We start from the raw sequence: 23,590 nt of genomic DNA, 5'->3' as shown, positions 1-23,590 counted from the left end.
GATTTTTTACAGATTGTGTTGGTTTAAAATCCTGTAGTTTTGGTAAAAGTTTCTGCGACAACTCTCATGAGATTTCATGTTCTGAGTTTCAGGTGATCATTTTAAACCAAACCATTATCTTTCCCTAACCCTAACCAGACCTTAACCACAGTGTTGTCACACCATAAAACAGCAAAACAAAAATATTTTGAAGCAGCTAGGGTTACCATCTAGCCACTTCCATGAGCGTTGTGCGACTGTTTCCGCTGCCGCCCAAAAGACACTTGTTGCACGTTTAATTTTATGTGCCCAGCTCTTTAAACCCAGCTGGCCAATGATGTCATTAGACAACTGTATTTGAAGTTGGGTTGTGACATCCGGTGACCAAAATGCAATGTCAGGATAACATCTGATGCCAGCATCAATTTGACATAGGATAGAGTCAACAGATGAGGCTGATATGTTGGTTTAAGTTATGTTGTTAAGTAACCCAAAATGCTACGTCTTCCAAATGTCTCAGTCTGACGTCATCTTGACGTAGAAAAACAACATTTAGTCGTAACGTATGGGGAACAATACCCAACATACAAAAAACGTCATATTTAAAAGACATTTAAAGTATTGTCAACCTGATTTTCATACCAACCAAAATTTAACATCGATCCTACGAAAGTATGAAAGATGTCAAAATGCTAATGAAACCTAAAGGGAGCACAATTATTATCATCAATGACTGCAGTAGGTTTTTTGGTCTGCGTAAAGCCAACTGACATTTTACAGTTTGATGGATTTGTAGATTTTATGGTCATATGAATATTTTTCCTTGTTATTTTGTGTTAAGTTAGTAAAAAGCTGAGCTGTATATTTTACCTCCGTTTACTCTGCAGCTGGTGAAAACTTCTTTACAAACATACGTCAAGTTTAAAGTGAATCCAGGTTAGATTTTTTAACAAAAAGAGAGCTTTCCTGAGAATTTGGGTGTTTTAGCACCCTGGGGATTGATTCTGGTATTTTTAGAATATATTTAAATTTTGACAACTTAAAGGGGCAGGTTAAAAAGGAAACCCTGACTGTAACAGCAGACTAATCAACCTTATCAAAATTAACAATGGAGACTATAATATTCAATGAAAAAACAAATGGTCTGAATAAAAAGATGACAGAACTGTTCTCAAATGGGAGCAGAGTTGTGATGGATTTACAGGATGAGAAATGAATTTATTGTTGGAGACATTTTTTCTAACAGCATTCACACATTAGAAAAATAATCCATCTTAATTCAAATAGCACACATCTTAAGTTTTCAGTGTGTTTAATCATATCTGATATGGAAATGTTGATATTTTCATTTTGTCCAAACTGAACTGGGAACCAGGAAAGTAGAAAAATTGAACAGACGAAAACACGGCCTCATTAAAAAGGAAATGAACATTAAATATTAGTGTCCACTTTACATTTGCCCTCCTCCCTCTTTCTTCTGCTTCTGTTTCTTCTTCTTCTTCTTGGCTGCCTTGCTGTCAGACTGTGTCTTGCTCTTCTTGGCTGGGCTGGGCTGAGAAGCCGAGGCGCCGTCGGCCGGTCGTTTCTGTTTTGTTTTCTTGTCATGTTTCTTTTTGGCTTGTCCTTTGTCTGCTCCCGCTTTGTCTTTGGAGGTCGAGTTGTCCGCCGCCGCCGCCGCTGCTGGCTCCAAAACAGGCTTGTTGCGCTTTTTACGCTTCTTTGTTTCTGGCAGAAAACCTTTCTTCTTCTTGGGAACTTGCCGTTGGCCATCCTCCTTTTCAGGCTTCGTCTTTTCGACTTTGGGTTTCCTAAAATGTAATAAAATGCTTTTAATCAAACTAATTTGTTTCAGAGAACACTGTTTGAGAGAACACTAAAGCCAACAATTTATATGGAGCTGTGTTTATTTATTAGTTAAATAATTTTTTGTAGCAGTTAATGAACTGAATAGTAAAATATATAACATAATGGTGGAGAAAACAATCGCATCTGTACAATGAGGACACACTGGTGCTGCTAGTTGAGATATATTAAAAACCTTACACTGCTGCTACAAATTGAGGAAACAGTGATTTAACGTGCACTGAAGTCACTGGTTTACACTCAACTCTCTGCAGAAATCTGATTTCCTAAACACCTCTGAAGCAAGAAACCTTCTTTAGGTTATCAGGGATTAGAGAAACCTGATTTTCCCTGCTAGATTTCTCCTGGAGAACATCAATCTCTTGGCCACATTAACATGTTACTGGGTGTCTAATTGGCTTTTGTATATGCACATGACAGTATGGCTGTGACAGCAGAGCACACAGAGATGCATCCTTGTATCTAAAATAATGCAATTCAAAGTCTAACTGAGGCTTAGTCCTCATGAACAAGGGTACATTTGAAAGCAGTTTTTTCGATGCATTTTGGCCTCTCATCCACACAAACTGTGTTTTAGGTCACTGAAAATAGATCTTTTGTAAAACTCCATCCAGGGAAAGATTTTATGAAACTGTTTTCAGTGTTGACATTCAAACAGGGACTTTCTTGGAGAGCCGGTCTCTGCTTGGTGAGGCATCACAAATGAGGCAACATTTTATGCAATGGTGGACATGACTGAAACAGTGCTATTCTAACTTTGTTAACAGGACTTTTTATATGTTTACACATAAATGTACAGTTACAGCCAAACCGACCTATGTGAGTTAAAGCTCATATAAAATACTGAGCCTGAGCCCAACCAAGCCCGACCCCTCATAAAAGCACTAGTCGGCTTCTAACGCTTGGGACACACTGGCTGTGTGGCGGCACAAGCCACGCCTGTCTCCAGTGGTAAATGAACCAGCTCGGTGGATCACCGACTCTCCTCACTGTATTTCCAGGCCAGAGGAAGGACAGAGAGTCCAACTCAGAGCCTGGCTGCTCCCTCTCTTTCTGTCCCTGCCTGCAGGGTGAGAAGGAGAGGGAGCTGCTGTCCGCTGCTGATAAAGCAGTTAAGGAGCTACCAGGCTACAGCCAAAGAAAGGGGAGATGATATCAATCATTCAATTAATATATAATGTACGATATATGTTGGATTTAAATTTTTGAATATAATTTTTTTACATGAATTTTACATTTTAAATTCAAAATTTAATATAGATTTTAAATTTCACTTTAAATTTTGTTTTATTTATGTATTTATTTATTTTCTAATTCTAAAAAACAAAAACAAAAAAAAAATCCACAGCCCAGGCCCTACCCAACCCGGCCAATCAGCACACATTTTCAGGCCAAACCCGGTCCGACCTGTTGGGCTTTTCGAGACCCGCTGGACTCAGGCTGAGATTGAGAACTCTAAACAGAGGCGCCATAAGTTGAATCTGCCTATCACTTTAACCCGCCCAAACCCGGCCCAATCTTTTGGGCTTTTCAGGGCCTGTTGAGTTGGACTAAGATTGAGGACTCTAAACAGAGACGTCAGAAGGCGCTACAGAGGTCACAGCTCCAGGTCGCCTTCCTGTAATATCTTGTTTTAGGCCTCTGAATGGCCGATGTCCTCTTCATCTTTGCGTGGGTTTAGGGGGTTGGCATGCTTTTGACAGCGCTTCAGCTGTGTTTATACACGACTTGTGTGACAGAAAATAGGAATCATTTATCTGTAATACAAGTTAAGACAGACCGAAAGTCTGGACACTGTGATTTATGCCAGAAATGTGAATGCACGGATGTTTCCTTTATAAGTCAATGTGTGCAGACTTCTCAGTTTGTCTTATGTACTGTTTTTGAAGTTCCGCCCCCATGCATGACATTCAATAAAAGAAGAGGAGCGTTGAGGATGTATCTTTACAGTCATGTTCACTAATTCAGGTTAATATAAGTGAGTCATGGTACCAACATTATGTGTGGGACGAGGGAAGGAAATCTGATTACTGACCTGGTGCATGTGTCTGAGGATTTTACAGAAACCTGATTATTACCTGCATAACCTGATTCCTCCCACTAATCTTGTTTCTGCGCACGCAAACACACACTCCACATCTAGAGCTCACACCACAGTGACTCACATGACTCCAAAGTGTTTCATCACGGCCCAGTAGGTGTCCTCTAGCTTGCCCGTCTTCTTGAAAGCAATGACGCCGGTCAGAGACTGCAGTGCCTTCTGAAGGGGCTCCAGGTCCACTGACAGTTTCTACACAGTGCAGGCAGCAGAAAGCAGAGATATGAGTCTGGACTGAAACCACAGCAACACATTCCCTCCCATGACTTCATCCTCACACTCGCAGCCTACACCTACCTGCTGCTGAACGTGCTTGACCAGGAACTGACAGAGCTCCAGGCTTTTCAACACCTTCTCCTTCACCACTTTGCTCTCAGTTTGACCGACCTGCTGGAGACTCTGAGAGGAGACGACACTGAGGTTAGACTGGTAGTCAGCTTGACTTCATCATCAGCTGATCCAGTCACTGCCAACAACCTCTGATGTGACAGATATGATATTAATCATGTATTTACTGTCCAAGTGATGACTTTGTCTTCGACCCCAGAAAAGGACATAGAAATAGTTTTATTAAGATGACATTTAGACATTTTCGGCAGCTGGTGATGCCTCACTGTCAGTCTTCCCATTTAGCATTTATAAGCAGTACAAACATTTAAAGGAATACTGATATTTTGTATATCAGTTATTCATCCTGTGTAAAGCAGCTCAAAAACTTTCCTTATAAAAACTATTTATAAGGAAAGTTTTGGCACCTGGAGTTAACTCTACAGAGGAGTTTGCTGTTTGTTTGGCAGGTCGGTTTTTGTCGACACAGAGGTGATGTGGTTTGGTGAAGAATTGCTGAAGCATGTAATTATGTATGTGTTTACCCTCAGCTGTCCTGTGGACGCACAGAGGTCAGCGAGAGGCTCTAATCATCATTTATCACAGCACCATGCAATTTCATAAACCCTCTACAACATTATAATTAAAATTTGCAGAAGCCTAAAGGATGATGATGATGATGATGAATGTCTCTGCTAACAGTGAAGAACTGATGAGTAGTTAAAACCTCATGTTATTTTACACATAGAAAAATGACTTTTAATCTGTTCAGAGGTTTACAGAGTTTTTAAATTTAAAAAGAGAGGACAGGCACTGAGTCGGTCTTCGGTTATGTCTTACAAATCAACGTCCAATATTCACTCTCCTTTTAGCTCCGTTTTTGGTCTCCACCAGCTCCTGAGAAAAAGTCAGCTTTTTAGCTATGTTCAGGAGCAAGTTGCCAACTTTTTTTATCAGTTGTTTGCTGCTGGACAGGGAGTGTTCAACTTCTGACTTTTTAAGCACCCAGAGCAAAGGTTTTTTAGATGTGTCAAAGTTAACGTGTTAATAATGAGTTAAGGCAAATTCCTTTTAACGCCACCAATGTTTCTGATGCGTGATTAACGCACTTGCATTCTGTAATTATGACCCTTGGCCCACCCAGTAGTTTGGTAAATCAGGAAGCAATGCAGCCAAAGGTTGAGGATGGCGAGCAGAAACAAACCTCTGTGAGGAAAGTCGTCTTTTCAAAGCCCGGCAAAATGATTCTCTCCACTAAAACAAAGTTATTTGCATTTATTGTTGATGTGTGTAAGTTACCACTGGAGTACGTCGAGCTGCTTAAAAAATGGGGTGTTTAGTGATCCTTAAGAAGGGTAAAGACACTACATTGTGTTAGGGTTACTAAGAAATGTTACATTCAGGTCAATATGCTCATCTGTTGTTGCTTGTTGGGCTTGAGTTTGCCATGTTGTAAGGAGCATGCTCAGTGTTAAAGGATTACTTCAGCCCCTAAATATTTATTTATTTATCAATTACTCACCCCTGGTTACGTTGACTTTGTGAGGAAAACTGTGCTTTTCCTGCATGCCTCCATGGTGAATAAAGAATCCAAAAGTGGAGAACACTATCGATGAATTCAAGTCATAGGGTCCATATCAAAACATCCGTTTACAAACTCTCTCACAATTTGTTAGTCAGTATAATCCAAGTCTCATTTATCCAATCGTACGCTCAGGACTGGCCCAGGCCCAGGAGCTGCTAGTCTACAGTACTGAGCATACAACTGGGTAAAAGAGACTTGGGTTATACTGCATGAGGTGTGTGATATAGTTTTGCTGTTGTTAAACTGCTACAACTTCAATTCACCAAGAATTCAACGTAACATGGGGTGATCACTTGTTTGGAGGGCAGGAAGTGTTCCTTTAACCTTGAGATGTACCCCAGGACTGTGATGTAGAGCTGCATTGACCCACCTCCACCAGCTGACCTGAGACCTTCGCACAGAGCTCCGTCCACGGAGTGCCGCTCAGCAGCAGCCGAACCTCCCTGCTCTGCATCCCCCGCAACACCAACACACACGCCTGACCCTGAACACACACAAAACAATTTCCATCAACAGGAAGTCCAATGTACACATGAAGTAAACAGACAGAGCTGAGATGGAGGAGGTTCATCTTTACCTGCTGGTGTACTCTGACCCCAGATGTGATGTGCTGCACAGCTGGGTCCAACAGCCTCACACACAAAACCTGGAAATAACACACAAGCTGCGTTAGTTACTGCCAGCGGAGACGTGACTTCTGTCTCCACGGTGACCTGAGCTAACTTCATGTGATGCTGTACTCACGGGGAATCTGGTGAACAAGTCTGTGAACATCTGAGCGGTCAGAGGGCTCTTCCTCCTGCCCATGAAGGAGCTCAGAGCCTCAGAGAAGATGGCGGAGACTCGGTCTACATCCACGTTACCCATAAACCTCAGCTGCACAAAAACACACCATGAAAGAGCAAATACACAACGTCAGGGATTTTCTTTCTGACAGCTGTGAATGCAAATTTTGACAAGTCTTAAATTATTATACCTCAATAACTATTCAAAGGATAACCATGAAATTTTGTGCCACATTTATGTTCTCCAGCCTATGAAATCTACTGACTTTGGTGAAACCCTGACTTTTCCTCTAGCACCACCATGAGGCCTCGATCACACAGAAAGCGCTTTAGCAGCTGGAGGCGGCTTTTTGTAATTGTTTTTAATGACAATGAAGCTTTTTGCTTGCTGTTTTTGTGTTATCTAACAATCATTTTTCTAAATTTTGTCGTGTATTTTCTCGTTTGGTCTGTAAGAGTCACATCCCAATTTCTCTGAGCCCAACAAGATGTCTACAAATATCTTGTTTCATCTGACCGAGTCCAAAATCTATAGATATTCAGTTTAGGAGGCTGGAACTAAAAAAATAGCTGAAATGATATATTGCTTATCAAAATAAACAAGAAATATGTGTGTGAAAAAGACGCTCTGGCTACAAAAAAAAACAGGGGGCTGAGTTATCCAGGACTGACCCACTTCCTGACCCAGTAATACAGGAACAGACCTGGAATTTTTCTGGTGCAAAGCTGGACTGGAGTAACAACTATTGTGCAGTTATCTAAACAGAGCAGCACCCCCGAGTGAAATCACGAGTTCACTGAATTAAGGCAGGTGACAAATAAAAACATACTTCATTTGCTGCAGCTCCGTCAGCTGTCTGCTCGTCTTTGGCCTCAGCAGGTGGAGTTCCTCGCAGCACTTTCACCACGTACAGAGCCGCACTGCAAGGACAGGTCAACATCAGCAAACCACAAAACATTAGAGGCACAAATTACGTTTGGGGGCCCTGATATTTTATCGTTCATCTTGGAAACAGACTGCCGTGTCAATGCACATTATCGTTGTTTGGGTACAGTCAGATGTCTGACAGGACTACTCCATATTTCTGAATGCTCTTTCCTGCTTTTAGGTTGTCAAAAGTCCTCTTTACAAACACTTAAGTATAAAGGAGTTTGTTTTGTACATGGAGAACAAAACCCGATATAATGGTTTAACCAGACTGAGCTAAAAGAGACAAAGATCCCCCTGAGCAACAGATCAGTAAGAGGAGAAGAAATCATCAATCATTGGTAAAATAATCGGAAATCTTAGTGCCAAAATGTGTGCAGATTTAAACAAGAACAGGTTCCTGTTTTTTCTTAGCACTGTTGGAATATCAGACAGTTGGCCCCTTTCAATCTAACCACTGAATGGACTGCAGAGGGCCCAAAGAAAAACGGCTTCCCAAAATATTTAGAGCCCAGTTGAGTTCCAATAATGAATTGAGGGTCACTGGAAAACAAATTCAAAATCAAAGTTCCAACAGTATTCTCCCATGTCATGCAACAGAAGCTCCGTTTACACGGCCTCTTCGAGGTGGGAATTTCACACTGTTACGCCGCCTTGCCGTTCTCTATAAAAGGTATAATCGCAGAATGAGGGACAGAGTTGTCTCACCTTTCAGGAGGCATCAGAGATAGTAACAGCGCCAAAACACAATGGGACAGCCAGCAGGACAGGATCATGGGTGGCACAGGTGTGACACTTTGACTATGTGTTACGTGTGCAACCCACCACGGGAGACTTAAAAAGTAGCTGACAGCAGTTAGCAGCTAACTCAAATAATAAGAACAGCAGCCAAAAATGTCGCCAAATTGGGAAAACGATGAGGTCCGGGAGCTCCTTACCCTCCGAGCAGAGGACAAGATCAGTCGCCATATAACAGAGACGGTAACTGTTTGTTATTGTTTCGACGCACATGTTGATGTCACACTAGAAGCGAACGCTGTCATGTTACATGCCACGCCTGTCACGCCTCTTTCAATTCCACGATGCTTTAATGCTGTCTAAAATCACACGCTGAAGCGTGATGATGCTGCTGTCGTTTGGTTCTGTGTAAAAATGCAAAGGAGGCGTAAAGAAGGTACTTCGTAGCGGCCACATAGCGCCATCTCTGTGTACAAAGGTCTCTTGGGACATCGACTGAATGGAAGTTTGAATTGTTCAATTCTTCTTTTGGGGCTGAAACTATTTCAAATCCAAATAACACATTTGGTGTCTGAATTATTATGTTTTTATCTTTGTGAAAATATAAAATATTGACAGAAAGAGAAACATCAATATAACAGTTGATTCCAAACTCTTGAACGGTACTGGAGATGTCTCAGAATCACGGAAAGTCTGAACTACATATTGTCTCAAATATGTGTAAGAACATTTTCAAACTATTATACGGCTTTCAACCACATCTCACAATCATATTTTTCATCCTTTATCCTCTAACTCTACATGCTATAGTACTGAAACTCAGTCATGTTATGTGTCATACCCTCTGTTTGTTCTGCTTTAATATGAATCCCATTTTCTCTCTTTGTATCAGTGACCTATTTTCCCCCCACATGGCACCAACGAAGACTCTTCTTTAGCCACACATTCACAAATGTTCTTAAATAAATCATGTTTTTATGTTGTATCCCAATTCTGAAGTGGCGTAGCAACTACATCAACAGATCTTGTGTTACTAAGGATTCCTGTAGCAGTTCCTGTTTTGATTTTTAATGACCTCTCCTCACTGTGTATTGTGCTGTCAGGAAGAAAATGGTCGCTGTACGGTGGAAACCACCACATTCGTTGTCTGAAAGGCAATGGTTACTACCTTTTCTGGGTATTATTCAACGTTATTCAATATCAACAGCTCGGATAAACGGGGCTGAAGAGGACAAAGTGAACATGTAACTCACAGCAGCAGAAGCAGTGAAGATCCTTGTGTGTCCAACTGTAATTTAATTATAATGCGCACTGTTGAATCTCATATTTTATGTAACTCTTGAACCTTTCTGAGTGTTATGTATCTGTAGTCCTGTCGGTCATTAGGTGGGAGTTATGGGAGGAGGGAGGGAAGGGAAGGGGTTGTACATTTCTTTGATTGCACTTTGTTCTGCCAAGAAAGACGGGAATAAAAATTAGATCACAAAAAACAGTGAGTTGTACCTGAAGTAGTAGAGGCAGACTGAGGAGTCGGACAGTTTCTGGGATTTAGTCATCAGTTTGTCCAGCAGGTCATGGAGCTCCCCCTGTCTGTCCCCGACGGTCCTGCAGTAAACCTTCGACCTGCACAGCTGGTTCCTGGAAAATCACACAAACAGGCCACGTTAAGAAAGTAAATGCCTACATATCATCCAAGCTGAGCCTGACAGCAGCAAATCTTATTGGAAGATCTGTGTCAAGTTCAGCTTCATTTCTTGGGCTGCGTGTTGTTGACTGTTAAAATTTCACAGCTAAGTATCACAGAGGAACCACATGTCAATAAACTGCTCCTTTTAAATAAAACAAATATATTCTATTAGTGTTAAAATTTTGTTTTATTTATACTGGGGGAAAAAAAAACTCAACCCTTTTTGTTTTTGATTAAAAAGTACATAAGTACACAGGTTGACCTGTCATCACAGTTTCCTGTGAGTTTCACCAATCATAGCAGTACCCTACATGACATCAACTGACAACTCACTTCCTTGTTTCTGGTTGTAAAGATGCAGATATGCGCAAGACACATATCTCACATTTGTCCAAAAAAAAAAAAAAAGAGTGCTGAAGACCATGCAAGGTAATTCCCTGATGTTCTGAACAAAAGCCGGGGTTAAATGTTTTGCACCATGTGCAACACTGTGGTGGAACACAAATGACAACGATTCTACTGCAAAACGTCTCAAGAGAATGGCTGAGACACGTCGACAACATGCAAGACAAATCACCATGACAGAGGCTGGTGCATTCATATCTACTGCACGTGCTGAAAAAACAACAACACACTCACACACACAAAAAAAAAAAAACAAAGGACGGAGACATCAAACATTAAAACAGTGACAGACACAGATGTTGTGAAGCAGCTCAGTGCACCGTCGATGTGAGTTACCTGAAGATGTCTGCAGCTCGCCGGAGGAAGTCCTGCTCCTGTTGGTTGCTGTCGGAGCTCATTCCTCTGTCGATGATGGTGAGCAGAGGCTCCACCAAACCCAGAACAAGAGGACTGCCAGCCTGCCGGGCCACGAACACCTCCACCAGGTCCAACACCTACAGCAAGACAAACAAGACAGGGAGACAGCTTTAAGTTTGATAGAAGGTTTTTTTTTCCACTTTGATGGAGCGAAGCTCTCAGTTTCCACCTGTGTCTAGTCTCTGTGCTAAGCTAAGGTCGGCCAAACACGTCCTGGAGCTGCACTGTGCACACAGCTGTTATAAGTGTTCTTATAAGTGTTGACATCAGACTGAGGAGGACGTACCTTGATCTTATAGTCTCGGACCAGCGCCTTCTCTTTCTGTATTTTTGTCTTCTCATCCTTCTTGGCTTGGTTCTTCTTCTTCTGCTCTGAGAACAGCGCCGCCAGGCCCTTATCCAGCTCTATCATGGCGTCATCATCCAGGTCTTCATCGCTGCTGCCATCCTCTTCTGTGGCCTGAATGCACAGCACAACAGAGACACAACGTGAACTGGGATCTGACACACGTGTTGCTCTGTTTCTCATCTGAAGCGTCTCACAAGACAAGAGCATTGTTTAATGAATCAGGCAGAAGGGCAGCTCGATTATAATTGTAATCACAATTATACTATATGAATTCTTGAGTTATGGTGAAAACCTGATTTGTGAGCTCACAGTGACCTTTGACCACCACATTCTTATTAGTTCATTTTTTAAGTCCACGGGGAAATTCAAACCAAAATTAAGGAAACTCCCTCAAGGCCTAAATATATTTTTGGGGGCATTTTGCCTTTATTTGATAGGACAGCAACAGCATGAAGGGAGGAGAGAGGGGGAATGGCATGCAGCAAAGGGCCAGGGGTTGGAATCCAGCCTGCGGCCGCTGTAGCAGAACCACAGCCTTTGTACATAGGCGCCTGCTCTATCAGGTGAGCTAGTGGGCGCCCCCTCAAGGCCCTCTTGAGCTATTACACTCACGAAAATGAGTTGAATGCAAGGTCACAATGACTTTGACCTTCGACCACCAAATTCTAATCAGTTTATTGTTGAGTCCAAGTTGACGTTTGTGTCAAATCTGAATAATCCGACCAATATATTGGTGGGCTCCAGTTACACTGACAATAAAATGTATAAAAGCAGAGGTGCAGTCGACGGTACTCAACTCGAGTCGTGACGTGCTTCTCTGAAACATCAAATACAAGCTGAAGACTTGGAAACTAAAGGGAGACTGTACTAGAAACATCTGCTGCGTTTATAACTGTGCTAAGCTACAGAGCTGCCTCAGCTACACTGTGACTGATGTGGAAAATCACACCAAACGAACACCACGTCTGAAAACCCACCAGAGCGTTCTGCTGCTTCAGGACCTTCATCAGCTCCAAACGGAAATTTTGGTCCACCTCTCCCTGCTCCATCTCCTCCTCTTCCCCTGACTCCTCCTCCTCTGACTCCTCTTCCTCCATCGCTTCGTCACCTTCATCCTCATCAAAGTCATCATCTGATCCATCAGATTCCTCCTGGAAGAGCCAAACCCACATGTTTCAGGACAACAAACAAATTTGCAAATAAATTTGCAGGGTTACAGTACGTGACAGGTTGTCCATGGAAGATTACTGTAACAGTTTCATTACACAACGAAATTTCATGACATAACTTTCAATAACCTTCACTAGTTTCATGACTTTTCCAGGGTTTCCATGTTACTGATAATAAAAGAAATTACTGTTGCTGTATACTCTGTAAGAAGATCTGACCTCCATCTCCTCATCGTCGTCCTCGTCATCTTCCTCATTAGGTTTCTTCTTCTGGGTTTTGTTGTCGTCGGTGACGACCACAGCAGCGTCCTCCTCGTCATCCTTCTCTGGGTCCAGGACCTACACAGGGCCCAAAAGTCCCATCACTACAACCACTTACAGAGCTTCCAGTGAATACACGGGACCTAAGTGACTCTGAAAACAATGAGAGATCACTCATTTATTTTATTTGGGCATGTAGCCGACAAGACATTTGTCTGTCCATCCATTTTCTGATGGTGATCTGGTCGTCATGGCAGCAGGATAACAGCCTGTTTATATAAAAGACCTGTGTATGACAAACACTTTACAAACTCTGAACGCACAACTGAGCTTGGCTGAAAGCTCTGGAAAAACGAAGTTACTGGACTTTGTGATTGTCCCACTTATGTTTAAGTGTTATAATCCTCCACTTAAACAGACAGTGACAGGTGCTGAATTTGACTTTGACCTTGTACGTGTTACTTACATCTAAGATGGCGGTGAGGGCCGCTGCAGTAACGTGAGGGCAGATGGTGGAGAAGACCGTTTTGCAGACCTGTCTGATGTGTCGGCTCGGCTGCGACAGCAGGGACAACAAGATGTCCACCATCACCTCCACCCACTCGGGCTCCTCCTCCTGCTGCTCTGTGGCTGCACCAAGGAGAAAAGCACACATGTAAAAACACACTTTAGTTTTAATTCTTCTTTTTTTTTTTTTTTGCCCACTTTGGGGCAGCAGAACAAGCTGATATTGTAGTTCCTGTCTTTTAAACAATAAGGTTACAACCAAGCGGGACGTCAGTTGTTGCCAGATCTCATGAGAGTGTGTTGCTAAAACAGAGATGTCTCGAACAAAGTTAATTTTCTCCTGATATGTTCATCTGAAAAAATTTAATTCTAGTGTCAGAATGTTTTTAAGGGTTGTGGCTTGTGAAAAATGGGTCCAATATTTACTTCAGTGACTATGGGACGAAGGAAACGGTCATAATCTGCACTCACATTTACTTTTCTCATTGGAATGAATAGACTCAAGGCTGCCAGGGGTGAAACTCACATGACACAGATACAGGAAATGAATCTAAAGTGGGCCGTCTCTGTTTATCAGCGGCCTCTGAAATAGCAACAGCTACAGCTGCTATACCAATGTGTTTTAAGTTCATCAAAGTTAACTGTAGCGTTTTAGTTGCCTAAAAGTCGTCAGCGTTTGGTTGCATGGACGGTAAAAATGCCAAACTTAGGCTTCGAAACTCCATTTGCTGAATTACAAATGTCTTTTTTTAAAACCAGTGTCCTTTAAATTTTACATTTTTTGCTTCTTATAAACAGTTGACTGATGTTCTCAGGGTTTTTTACATCACCAGGCAACTGCAAAATATTAAAGTGTCTGAAGCAGCATGAAAGCCCAGAGTGATACGACTGATTAACGTTTTCTCTGAACACATAGAGACATCCAGTTTGAACTGGTCTCATCTCTCCAGTGACCACACTGACAGCTGATATTAATCTAAACTAAAGAAGAGTCTCGTATCTGCAGCAGTTAGTGGAGGTGTCTCGCTTGTCTCTTCTGCAAACCCACTCCTGTACAGTGCAACAGTCAGATGTGAAGGGATGATGGAGGCAGCTAACCTGACGCGCCAGGTGGTTTGTTACACGAAACCATCTGAGAAGTCGTCATCAAAAACTGTTTGAAAAAGGGCGAGGACCTTCTAAAAATACTTGGCAGGTGATTGTATGAATCATCTGTCTGTCACCATCTTTAACGGGCCGGTCGGAAGAAGAACGAAAACATCTAGAAAAGCCTTCAGTGCTGTTCTGTCCCTAATTGACACAAACACATGATGCCTGACGAGGTGGATTCTCGCATGATCTTGTGACATCGTGAGAATCAAGCTGCTGTTGTCAACACTGTGTATGAGGCCTCACCTTGTTTCTTCTTCTTCTTCTTGGCCTTCTTCTCCTGAGCCTTGTCCACGCAGCTCTGCAGGTCCTTCATGATGTCCAGCAGCTCTTCAGGGGCCTTCAGGACAAAGGTTTTGTGTCAGCAGATTAGTGTTTGTTGATTGGAAATTAAACTACAACACCAAATTAAAGGGAGAGTTTGGTACATATCCATAGTTGGCACACTCCCAGTTTAGAGAAGCAGGCAGGAGAACCACCACTGAAGCTAAGCAATCAATTAATCATGATTTGAGGTCATATTGCCCCAACATTTTTACACTGATGTATCAATACGTTCTGTTAGTTTTAGATTTTAACGACTTCTAACAGATTTTTTTTTAGGTGACTAAAATAAGTTTTACTGCAGTCCATCGTTTGACTTCCACATTAAACTCCAGCCTGCTTCTCCAAACTGGGGGCATGCCGACCACCATGTACTGTGTGTAACACACTGACTCTGGATAAGCACCTCATACAAACCCACTTCAAAAAATCCAAACTGTCCCTTTAAGGCTGCAGTAACGACAGTACTGCTGTTTCACGGCTCTGGCGGTATTCTGTACCTTAAAGAGGTGCATGCCGACCAACAGGAAGAGCTGCTGGAAGGCGCTGCTCTCTGCAGTCGCGCCTTTCTTTGCTTTCTTCTTCAGGTTTGCCACTGACTCCAGCATGCTGGAGAAACACACATGTAGAGGCGGAGCTGTAAAACACGGCCCTACCTCACAGCACTTATTAAACAGACACACTGGTGTAGCAGTGGAGTGTCTCATTTGTTTAACGAGATGGTGAACAGAAAAATTAAGCTGCTGAGTCCAGTGTTATTTCATTATAGAAATGATAAACTACATGAAAAAGATCCTCGCTGTATTATCTGTCTCTCCATCAGAAGTAAATGAATAATTAAGCTGTATGTTAATCTTGTCCTGCTCCTGTCAGTCACAGAGGCCACACTCTGAGGACATCCTGTCGTCCTACCTGTCCCAGGCCTCTCTCTGCTCGGGGCTGAAGGGCTGGCTGCTCTGGACGTGTTTCGGTTGGTTAAGCAGGACTTTGGCGTACTGAACCAGGTGGTAGATCCACATGGTGCCATCGGCTGTGACGCCCTGTACACGCTTTTGGTTGCCTTCAGCCGAGTCCTCAATCAGAGGCAGGTGGTGCATGGACAGGAGGAGTCTGGAGGGTGGACAGACGGAAAGTCAGTGGTTCAGATCACAATAGTAAAATGAGTCATTCCTCAGGGGGTTGTGACATTCAGAAAAATGTCTTAGCTGATCTACAGGTGTCTCTTTGACAATGTAAGTCTATAAGATTAAATCTTTTTGGGCCCCACAGCATCATGTGACAGACCCGGAAGTTGTAATTCGGCATTTTACCACTCAAAATATTGGCTTCAAAGCCCGACACTGTTCCTGGGGGCCTGGTCTTTGCATATCCCACATTTTCCAACTACATGGATGCAGATGGGCGGAGCAAACAGAAAACTAAGCTGCAGACGTGAGATTTTGATTCACTGACCCCTGCAGTTTGGGAAAATAAAAGATCCAAACGTTTCCTCATCACAATTCCATGTCAGCTCGTGTCTGTGCAACCATCTGTACAGGAAGCATAACTGAAGCTTAGTAAGTCTTAAAATCAGTTGTTTCTTGGCCAGTTCTTTGTGACACCAGATAATAAACTCATAAGAAACATTAGAAGCGTGACCGAACAAATGCTGAGAGGAGCAAACTACATTGGCTGTAAATGGTAGCTGATATTTAAGAGGCAAAGAATAGCAGAGAAGCTCATCTCTCACCCAAAGAAAGAATTGACAAGCACTCCTCTGGTTTTCTCATCCAGTGGGGCAGAAAGCTTCCCCTTTGTCTCTGGGATGTCGTCCGAGGCCTTCTTGGCACTGAAGAACGCGTGGAAAAACACAAACCTGGAAAAGAAACAACACCAGCTGATGGCGCTCTCTTCAAACAAACACTGAGACCTTAACATGGCTCAGCTACAGGCAGGTCTCACCTGGCCACATCCATGATGAGATCCTCCTGCTTCTTCACTTGGTAGTTGTCGATGATCGAGGAGAGCCGAGAGACGATCCACTTCCTCAGACGGAACGTGGCGTTCTCCCCCCTGAGGAAGGAAAATCAGTTACATCCATCGACACACATCAACATGCTGCTAAACAAACAGCAGGCGTGCACACTCACTGTTCTTTTCCTTCCTGACTGTCCTTCTGCTTGCGGGTGCTGAAATCCAGCAGCTTGTCCAGCTGAGGCTGCAGGAACATGTTCTTCAGCCACTCCACGTACTGCTGCAGAGCTGCAGGCTGCAGGTGCTGCACCACCCTCCACACCGACGGCACCACCGGGTAACCCCTGTTGGTCAGCAAGGAGAAGCCCACCATCACTGCCAGCTGTCTGTCGGCGTCCTGACAGCCCTGCAGGAAGTCCGACACGTAGGTCTCCATCTCTGGGGCCAGCTTGAAGCGGTCCTTTGTCTGAGAGAGAAAAATGATGCATGAGATTGATATTAGTTTGCTGTTTGTGTGCATGATCACTGGTTTAAACAGGTATAGAGACCAATCAGGGATGAGACATTAACCAATATAAACTAAAAATCTCTTTAGGTGGCAGTGGCACAGTGCTGCAGTGTTAGCATTGTTGCCTCACAGCAAGACGGTTCCTGGTTGGAAACCAGTGTGGGGGGTTCAAACCTTGGGGTGGACAAGCTCTTCTGTGTGGAATTACTGCCTCATGTGCCTCCACAAACCTGTCAGGTTGCACTTACAGTTTACATCTATGTCTGTGAAAACATGGATGCTTCATGGATGTTTAATGTGTGTTTTGAATCAACTAAACTTTACAGCACTTCACAGAAACCCCACCACCAACTAGTGTTTTGGAGGTGTAACTGCAGAGTGACATAGACACACCACCGCACAAGTATAAATGCTCACAACGGCGTAGGCCACGTGCTTAGGCTCTGTACAGAACTGATGCACAAGTAAAGGTCACAGTGTTGTTTAACCTTCGACCACCAAAATCTAATCAGTTCAGTCTTGACTCAAATTGGACGTTTGTGCCAAATTTGGAGAAATTCCCTCCAGGTGTTTTTGATATATCATGTTCACAAGAAAAAGATAGAGAACCTGAAAGCACAATGCCGCCGGCCGTGGCTACCACCAGTGCAAAGGCAAAAAAAACATTGTTTGTATGTTAACTTGAGTTAACCAGAGCATATGCTAACACTGTTTGAGATGATTTCCTGTTGAAGAGTGTAACCTGTCGATTAGACCGAGTCACTGACCTGAGCAGACACCACGTGCTCCCCGTAGTGCGTCATCACCTCTCCAGACAGCACCTCCTTCAGCTGGGCCACAGACAGAAGAGGCAGGGCGCTGCCCAGCAGACGGAAACTCAGGTAACTGGACGCAAACAGGACGACACCAGGAGAACATGTTAGCAGAGTGTAGTTACCTAGACGATACGACATACGATTTACAGACGTGATTAATTAAAGGAAACACAGGCTGCAGTTTCGTGTGCAGCTGAGGTGAATATAAAAGCTGCAGACACTACAACAGCTGTAGGATTTAGGGCACGCTCAGCAGAAATGCCCTCAGCTCTGACTGTCAGGATCAATGTTTCTTAGCCCCTTGTTACGCTCCCACTGTGCAGACGATGCTCCCTGTGAGGACTCACCGAGCTGGCCCCGGCGGCTCCTTTAGCATGCCGTTGATGATGGCGTTATTCCAGAAGAGCTGGAAGCTGTCTTCCTTCAGTGAGAGCTTCAGGAGGTCCAGGACCACCGCTGGGAGGACACACTCCTTCTTCACCGACTGGGCCGCCATCTTTATCACCTCTGTCAACCTGCAAGACGACATCACAGGCTGCTTAGATTTTCCACAAGGCAGGTGTAGTGAGGGAAACTGGTGCATACTTAAACAAGCTGAAAGGGGGCATATCTCTACCTATCTTGGAGTAGTAAGACATACTTGGGTCAATAAATGGATTCCCCTCCTGTGCTTGTATACTGGGACAAGGACAGTAGTCCAATTGAATGGCTTAGTCGAGCTGTAACTGTAGCTCCACTTAACGTGCCTGTAAAGGTACTGACTGTTCTTACTTGGGGATGTTGTCGGCGTTGATTATGGTCGACGAGCCCAGCAGCTTCTTGAGTTTCTTGGGTTTGAGGGTTTGTGGGAAACGCTGCAGGGCGACCAGCAGCAGCTGCAGCTGCTCTGGAGTGCTGAAGGCTGATGCCAGGTCAGTTTGCAGGGCGCCAAGCAGGACCTCCTGGAACACCTCCTCTGGGATCTGACGGACCGCACACACACGTCAGTTTAAGAACAGAGTGGGTGGATGTGTATTTTAAGAGATGAAAGAATCGAACTACTAAAAGTGGAATTCAGGATTTAAGTAAAAGATAAAACTTAAACTCCTTGTGCAAGATGCATGTGTATGTATTATGGTTATAGTGATATGGCCGCTGTGTCATTATAAAGTTGTCACCTCGTTGAGGATGTCCATCATGGTCTTAGTGGGAAGGTCCTTCACATGTTGTCTGTGTTGGCCGAGGCTCTGCAGGAGCTGCACACATCCCAACACCACCTGGGGCTCCTGCAGAAACACAAGAGAGACCAACACCATGTTACACTACAGCTCACACACACAACAACCTTCACACACACATCACAGTGTGCAGCTGTAGATTCACTGATGCACACAACATGTAAGTTTTGGTTCTGACATAATCTCTATTTATCCTGCAAACACAAAAATCTGAGACGATGAATCGTGGTGAGAGCGCTTACTTTGGAGAGGCGGCCGGACTGCTGAAGGGCGAGGACGCCAAACAAGTTTCCAAACAAAGCATTTCTGAAAAGTTTCTGAAAAACAAAAAAGAGAGAAGACCTTGATGTTTTTAAAAAACCCATTCATGAAGCTTTTAGAGTCGACAGAGAAAACGTCAAACACTCACCTTTTTCACTGCCTGCAAATTGTGCTTTGCTTTGATTCTGTCTAGTGTACTCTGCAGGGAGACGTCTTCAAAGGCGCTTAAGACCTGAAGAACAAAAACTCATGTCATTTCCAGCACAGAGCTTTTATTTTGAAGTGCCATTTCCTGCTGTAGAGTGAGTGACTAATGGACAGTCACTTGACAGAGACAGCAAACTAGCTTAACAACATGGTCAAACACAAGTCAAGTATGACGCTTAATGTATTAAACTGTGTGGACCTTGAACTACTGACTGAGGACAAATCTGGACCTGTGGCTGGACCAGTTGGGAATCGCTGGTGTAATGAGCATGAGCCAGGAACTATAGCAACAGCGTACACTAATGCCACCGAGCAGTCCTGTTCAGTTCAGTTCAGTTCAGTACGCTTTTTTTTCTGTTTCCACTGTGAAAAGTTGTGGATGGTACCAACAGAACCATTCCTTACCGTCCCCATGTTTGGTCCCCCCTCTGTTGGAGTACCTAGCACACAGATCTGGTACTAAAAGGTGGAGCTGTGAACACTGCAGTCTGATTGGTCAGTAGAGGACGGTCACTCTGCTCAGGGCTGAGTTGTGTCTGGTTTTGAGGCTCATGTAACCACTGTTCATACTGTGGAGAGTTTTATTAGTAAACTGTAACTATAAAATGAAAGGATGTTTTGCTGCCTCTCACAGCAGCTGGAGTCTGAGAAAAAATAACTTCATTCACTGGGTCGACTGCCGGCAACTTTTAAGGTGGAATGTTAACGTGTTATGTTACTCAATGCATGAGTTGATGACATGAATCCATCAACACACCTTAAATTTCACTTTGACAACTTTGACCATTAACTTTAGTTTCTATTGTCTCTCTTGGATGACAGACACTCTTAGTAATGAGTGGATCTTCAAGCGTTTTTAAATATATATATATATATATATATATATATACATATATATATATATATGAATTTCGACCGGATTACGTGAACTGCATAAATTCTTATATTCACGTCACGGAGCATTGTTCCTGTGGGCTGCAGCAACAATAAACCCCTGAGCTTGCCTGAGAAGGACTAAATGCACAAAGCTGCTATTTTTAAATATCCCATGGAGAGAGACTCTCACTGCAGCCTGTTGTATTTTGTTCTGAAAATGTCGGCGTGCAGCCTCGTTCTGTGGACGATAAACCAGGTGCAGACGCACAATCTATGAGGAAATACAGCGAGTGCTGGACGAAGCAGTGAGTGACAACAACCCGTCCACGTGAAAGAGGACTGTTTGCGATGGAAACACTAAACAGACCGAGGGTCTAGGTACCATGTCTGAAGGGTTACTGTTGGTTCCAAAGGTACTGTACTGAAAGTGTTTGGTGGAAACGGGGCTTAACTCACCAGTTTGTCCACATTTTGTTAGCACCATTTGGTCTTATTTAAACTTAGTAGTGTTGCATCACTTCACAGACAAATGGAAGCATCTGCTGCTTGCAATGGTCCAACTCAGCGTGGGCGTTTAAAGTCCGCCAGAAACAACAGTTCCGGACCATCAGGACCAGTCGAACCAGCAGATGGTGGGACAATTTCCAGAGTGGGATTGTTGTTGATGAGGAGTGGAAGGAAAACTTTCACATGTCCAGAGCATCACTCGGATCTCTGAGTGAGCTCCTTTATCCTTTTATCAGTGGGGAGTGGGTGATGATGAGATCTCCAGTAGGTGTTTAAAAAAAGGTAATGTAGCCTGTACACTTTATCACCTACTGCACAATGAGGGGAGAATGTGGCAGACAGCTGACGTTGGCAAGCATTTGGAGTCATTTTTTGTGTTCTAGTGTGCAGACATTCTTGAAAAATGAAATTCATGTAGACAGATCTTTTTTTTTTTTTAAATAAAGGAGGAAAATATCAGTTTTTGAAAATATCTGTTAACATGTCACCAGGGCCTTAAACATGTAGCTGAAGTATCTATGAATGCTGACACTGAATAACCATGACACAGCCTGTTTGCCCGACTCTGTAGATGTTCTATGACGGTCACGACTCGCCACAACTCATCATACTGGTTTCGGTGGTCATCTTCACTCACCTGTCCCAGAGCCAGGCTGAATCCAGGTCTGGCAGCCTCTCGTGTGTGAGCCAGTCCGTCTACCAGCCTTTTAAAGGTGTACTCCAACTCATCTGCCTGCAGAGCACAGACAGCAACATTCATCATCAACACTCCATAACACAGATTTAATATAAATAACACGATTCAGATAGATTACAACATAACTTCCAACATACTGGACTCAAGTACGATTTTGAGCTACTCGAGTATGTCCTCGTTATTCTACTTTTCCACTGTCTACTCTGCATTTATCTTACAGCTGTAATTACAAATCATTTTACACGTCTTATAACGAGCTTGTGAATTAAGATGCTTTGTTATAGATTAAACTATCAAAAAGTAAATAAGACAGTAAATATATTTGTACATGTCTATACTATATTACACAGATTATATAATAAGATATAAGACATATTATGAGTACACTTACTTTTTTACTTCAGGTATTAGGGTGACAATACTTCAGTGACAACACTCTAACCTATGTCTAACTTACATTAATGGTGTAGGGTTCCTATTTTTAAGTAAATAATAAAAATACTTCTTCCACCACTGATGATATTTACACTGTATGTACCACTAACAACCAGTGGTGAAATATATTTACTTACTATGTGTCATTCCTGTGGTAAGTACAGGTCAATGACTTAACTTGATTATCAAAATGCATGGCCTGATAAAAAAATAACACTGTTCCTTAAATTTGACTGGATAGCTGACGCAAGGGACCCAATACTGTGGGCAACCTTTGAAACTGTACTCTCTGAAGTAATTATCAGAACCTTCATCTTGTCTGTGTTTAATCATTCATAGTTGTTTGACATCCAGACCTTGATGGCAATCAAACAGTTATAGAGGTTAAGCAAGTTGGTTTGTCATCAGGCTTAAACGAGACATACAGTTAAATGTCGTCAGCATAATGGTGATATAATATACCTGAGAACTGGCTAATGATCTGACCCAGTGGAAGCATGTATAAAGTAAACACTACAGGATCTAAGACAGAGCCCTGAAGTGTGCCACAGGAAAGAGCAGCAGTATCAGACTTGAAAGGAACACATTAATGCCTCAATGTTTATAGTCCAATAATATAATATAAATTATTCTGAATTGGGGCATTCTGCACATTCAGTACTTTTACTTTTAATGCTTAAGGTTTATTTTGATGTTAATACTTTTATAGTTTTACTTAGGATTTTGAATGTAGGACTTTTATTTGTGAAAGAGTACTTTTACACTGTGGTGTTACTACTTCTGCTTATTAAAAGATCTGAGTACTTTTTGGGTCACTGCTGACATACACAGCTGTAACACTACTGTTCCCGTCTTAACTTAACCACGCTGTGCTCTCACACAGCCTCTCAGTCACTGTCCTCACCTTGTTGTTGGTTTTCAGGTACTGGATCAGGTCCTTCACCGCCTTCAGTCGGACCTCCTGATCCGGTTTGGCTAAGTCCCAAAAGAAATCCAGGAAGACCCGGTTCTGTTGGAGGATCCCGGCCGGTCGGACCGGCTCCGGTGCTTTAACGGAGAGCTCCACCATCTCTACAGACATCTCCTCACACCAACACTGCTGCTGTACATGCTGCTGCTGCAGGAGGAAAACGTGCCTCTGATACTGTTTCCGGGTCACCACTTCCGCATTTTTTTTCTTCACCAAAAACTTTATTGGGAAGATTATGTACAAAGGTTTTTCATTTATTTGTAAATTAATTAAATGTATTCAGATTTTTTTATTTGTGGAATTTGTGTATTTTTAGATTCGTTTTATATTTGTAAATTATTTTTTGGATTTTACTTTTTAATTTTTTTATTTCTGGAAGGTGTTTATATATATATATATATATATATATATATATACATATATATATATATATTCTAGTAAATACATAAATATAGATATTATGAAATGATTATGATAAATAATGGAAAATGTTCTCGTACTTACTGAGTAAAACTAAAAATGCTCCATTTCAAATAAAAGTCCTGAATTAAAACTGTTACTAAAATAGAAGTC

The 23,590-nt window shown here is 42.7% G+C and overlaps 1 protein-coding gene across 1 annotated transcript; it reads right to left on the bottom strand.

The window, feature by feature from the left end:
* Window positions 1-1,176: 1,176 nt before the first annotated feature.
* mybbp1a (MYB binding protein (P160) 1a) lies at window positions 1,177-23,178 on the bottom strand. Its single transcript, XM_050041441.1, has 27 exons — window positions 22,952-23,178; window positions 21,553-21,648; window positions 19,474-19,557; window positions 19,307-19,381; window positions 19,005-19,112; window positions 18,619-18,809; window positions 18,195-18,362; window positions 17,800-17,917; window positions 16,701-16,990; window positions 16,513-16,623; window positions 16,301-16,426; window positions 15,484-15,681; window positions 15,072-15,180; window positions 14,494-14,587; window positions 13,058-13,221; window positions 12,550-12,669; window positions 12,139-12,312; window positions 11,099-11,272; window positions 10,732-10,889; window positions 9,807-9,941; window positions 7,468-7,558; window positions 6,597-6,728; window positions 6,430-6,498; window positions 6,223-6,336; window positions 4,238-4,339; window positions 4,008-4,132; window positions 1,177-1,787 (listed from the first exon to the last, which is right to left on the bottom strand). Exons 1-27 carry the CDS (start codon window positions 23,126-23,128, stop codon window positions 1,430-1,432), a joined length of 3,861 nt encoding a protein of 1,286 aa, XP_049897398.1. The 5' UTR covers window positions 23,129-23,178; the 3' UTR covers window positions 1,177-1,429.
* Between the last annotated feature and the right edge of the window lie 412 nt (window positions 23,179-23,590).

The sequence above is a fragment of the Epinephelus moara genome, chromosome 3 (assembly GCF_006386435.1).
Source record: "Epinephelus moara isolate mb chromosome 3, YSFRI_EMoa_1.0, whole genome shotgun sequence".
Lineage (NCBI taxonomy): Eukaryota > Metazoa > Chordata > Actinopteri > Perciformes > Serranidae > Epinephelus > Epinephelus moara.
Note: the sequence above shows the minus strand (reverse complement) of the source record. Positions and strands in the feature narration are given on the sequence as shown.

What these genes read in the sequence shown, in the direction of transcription:
- mybbp1a (XM_050041441.1), bottom strand. Translation starts at nt 23,128, where the DNA reads ATGTCTGTAGAGATGGTGGAGCTCTCCGTTAAAGCACCGGAGCCGGTC. An exon ending in AACGCCGACAACATCCCCAA is followed by an intron (nt 18,363 to 18,618) that starts GTAAGAACAGTC and finishes GTCGTCTTGCAG; the next exon opens with GTTGACAGAGGTGATAAAGA. An exon ending in CTTGTCAATTCTTTCTTTGG is followed by an intron (nt 15,682 to 16,300) that starts GTGAGAGATGAG and finishes TCCACCCTCCAG; the next exon opens with ACTCCTCCTGTCCATGCACC.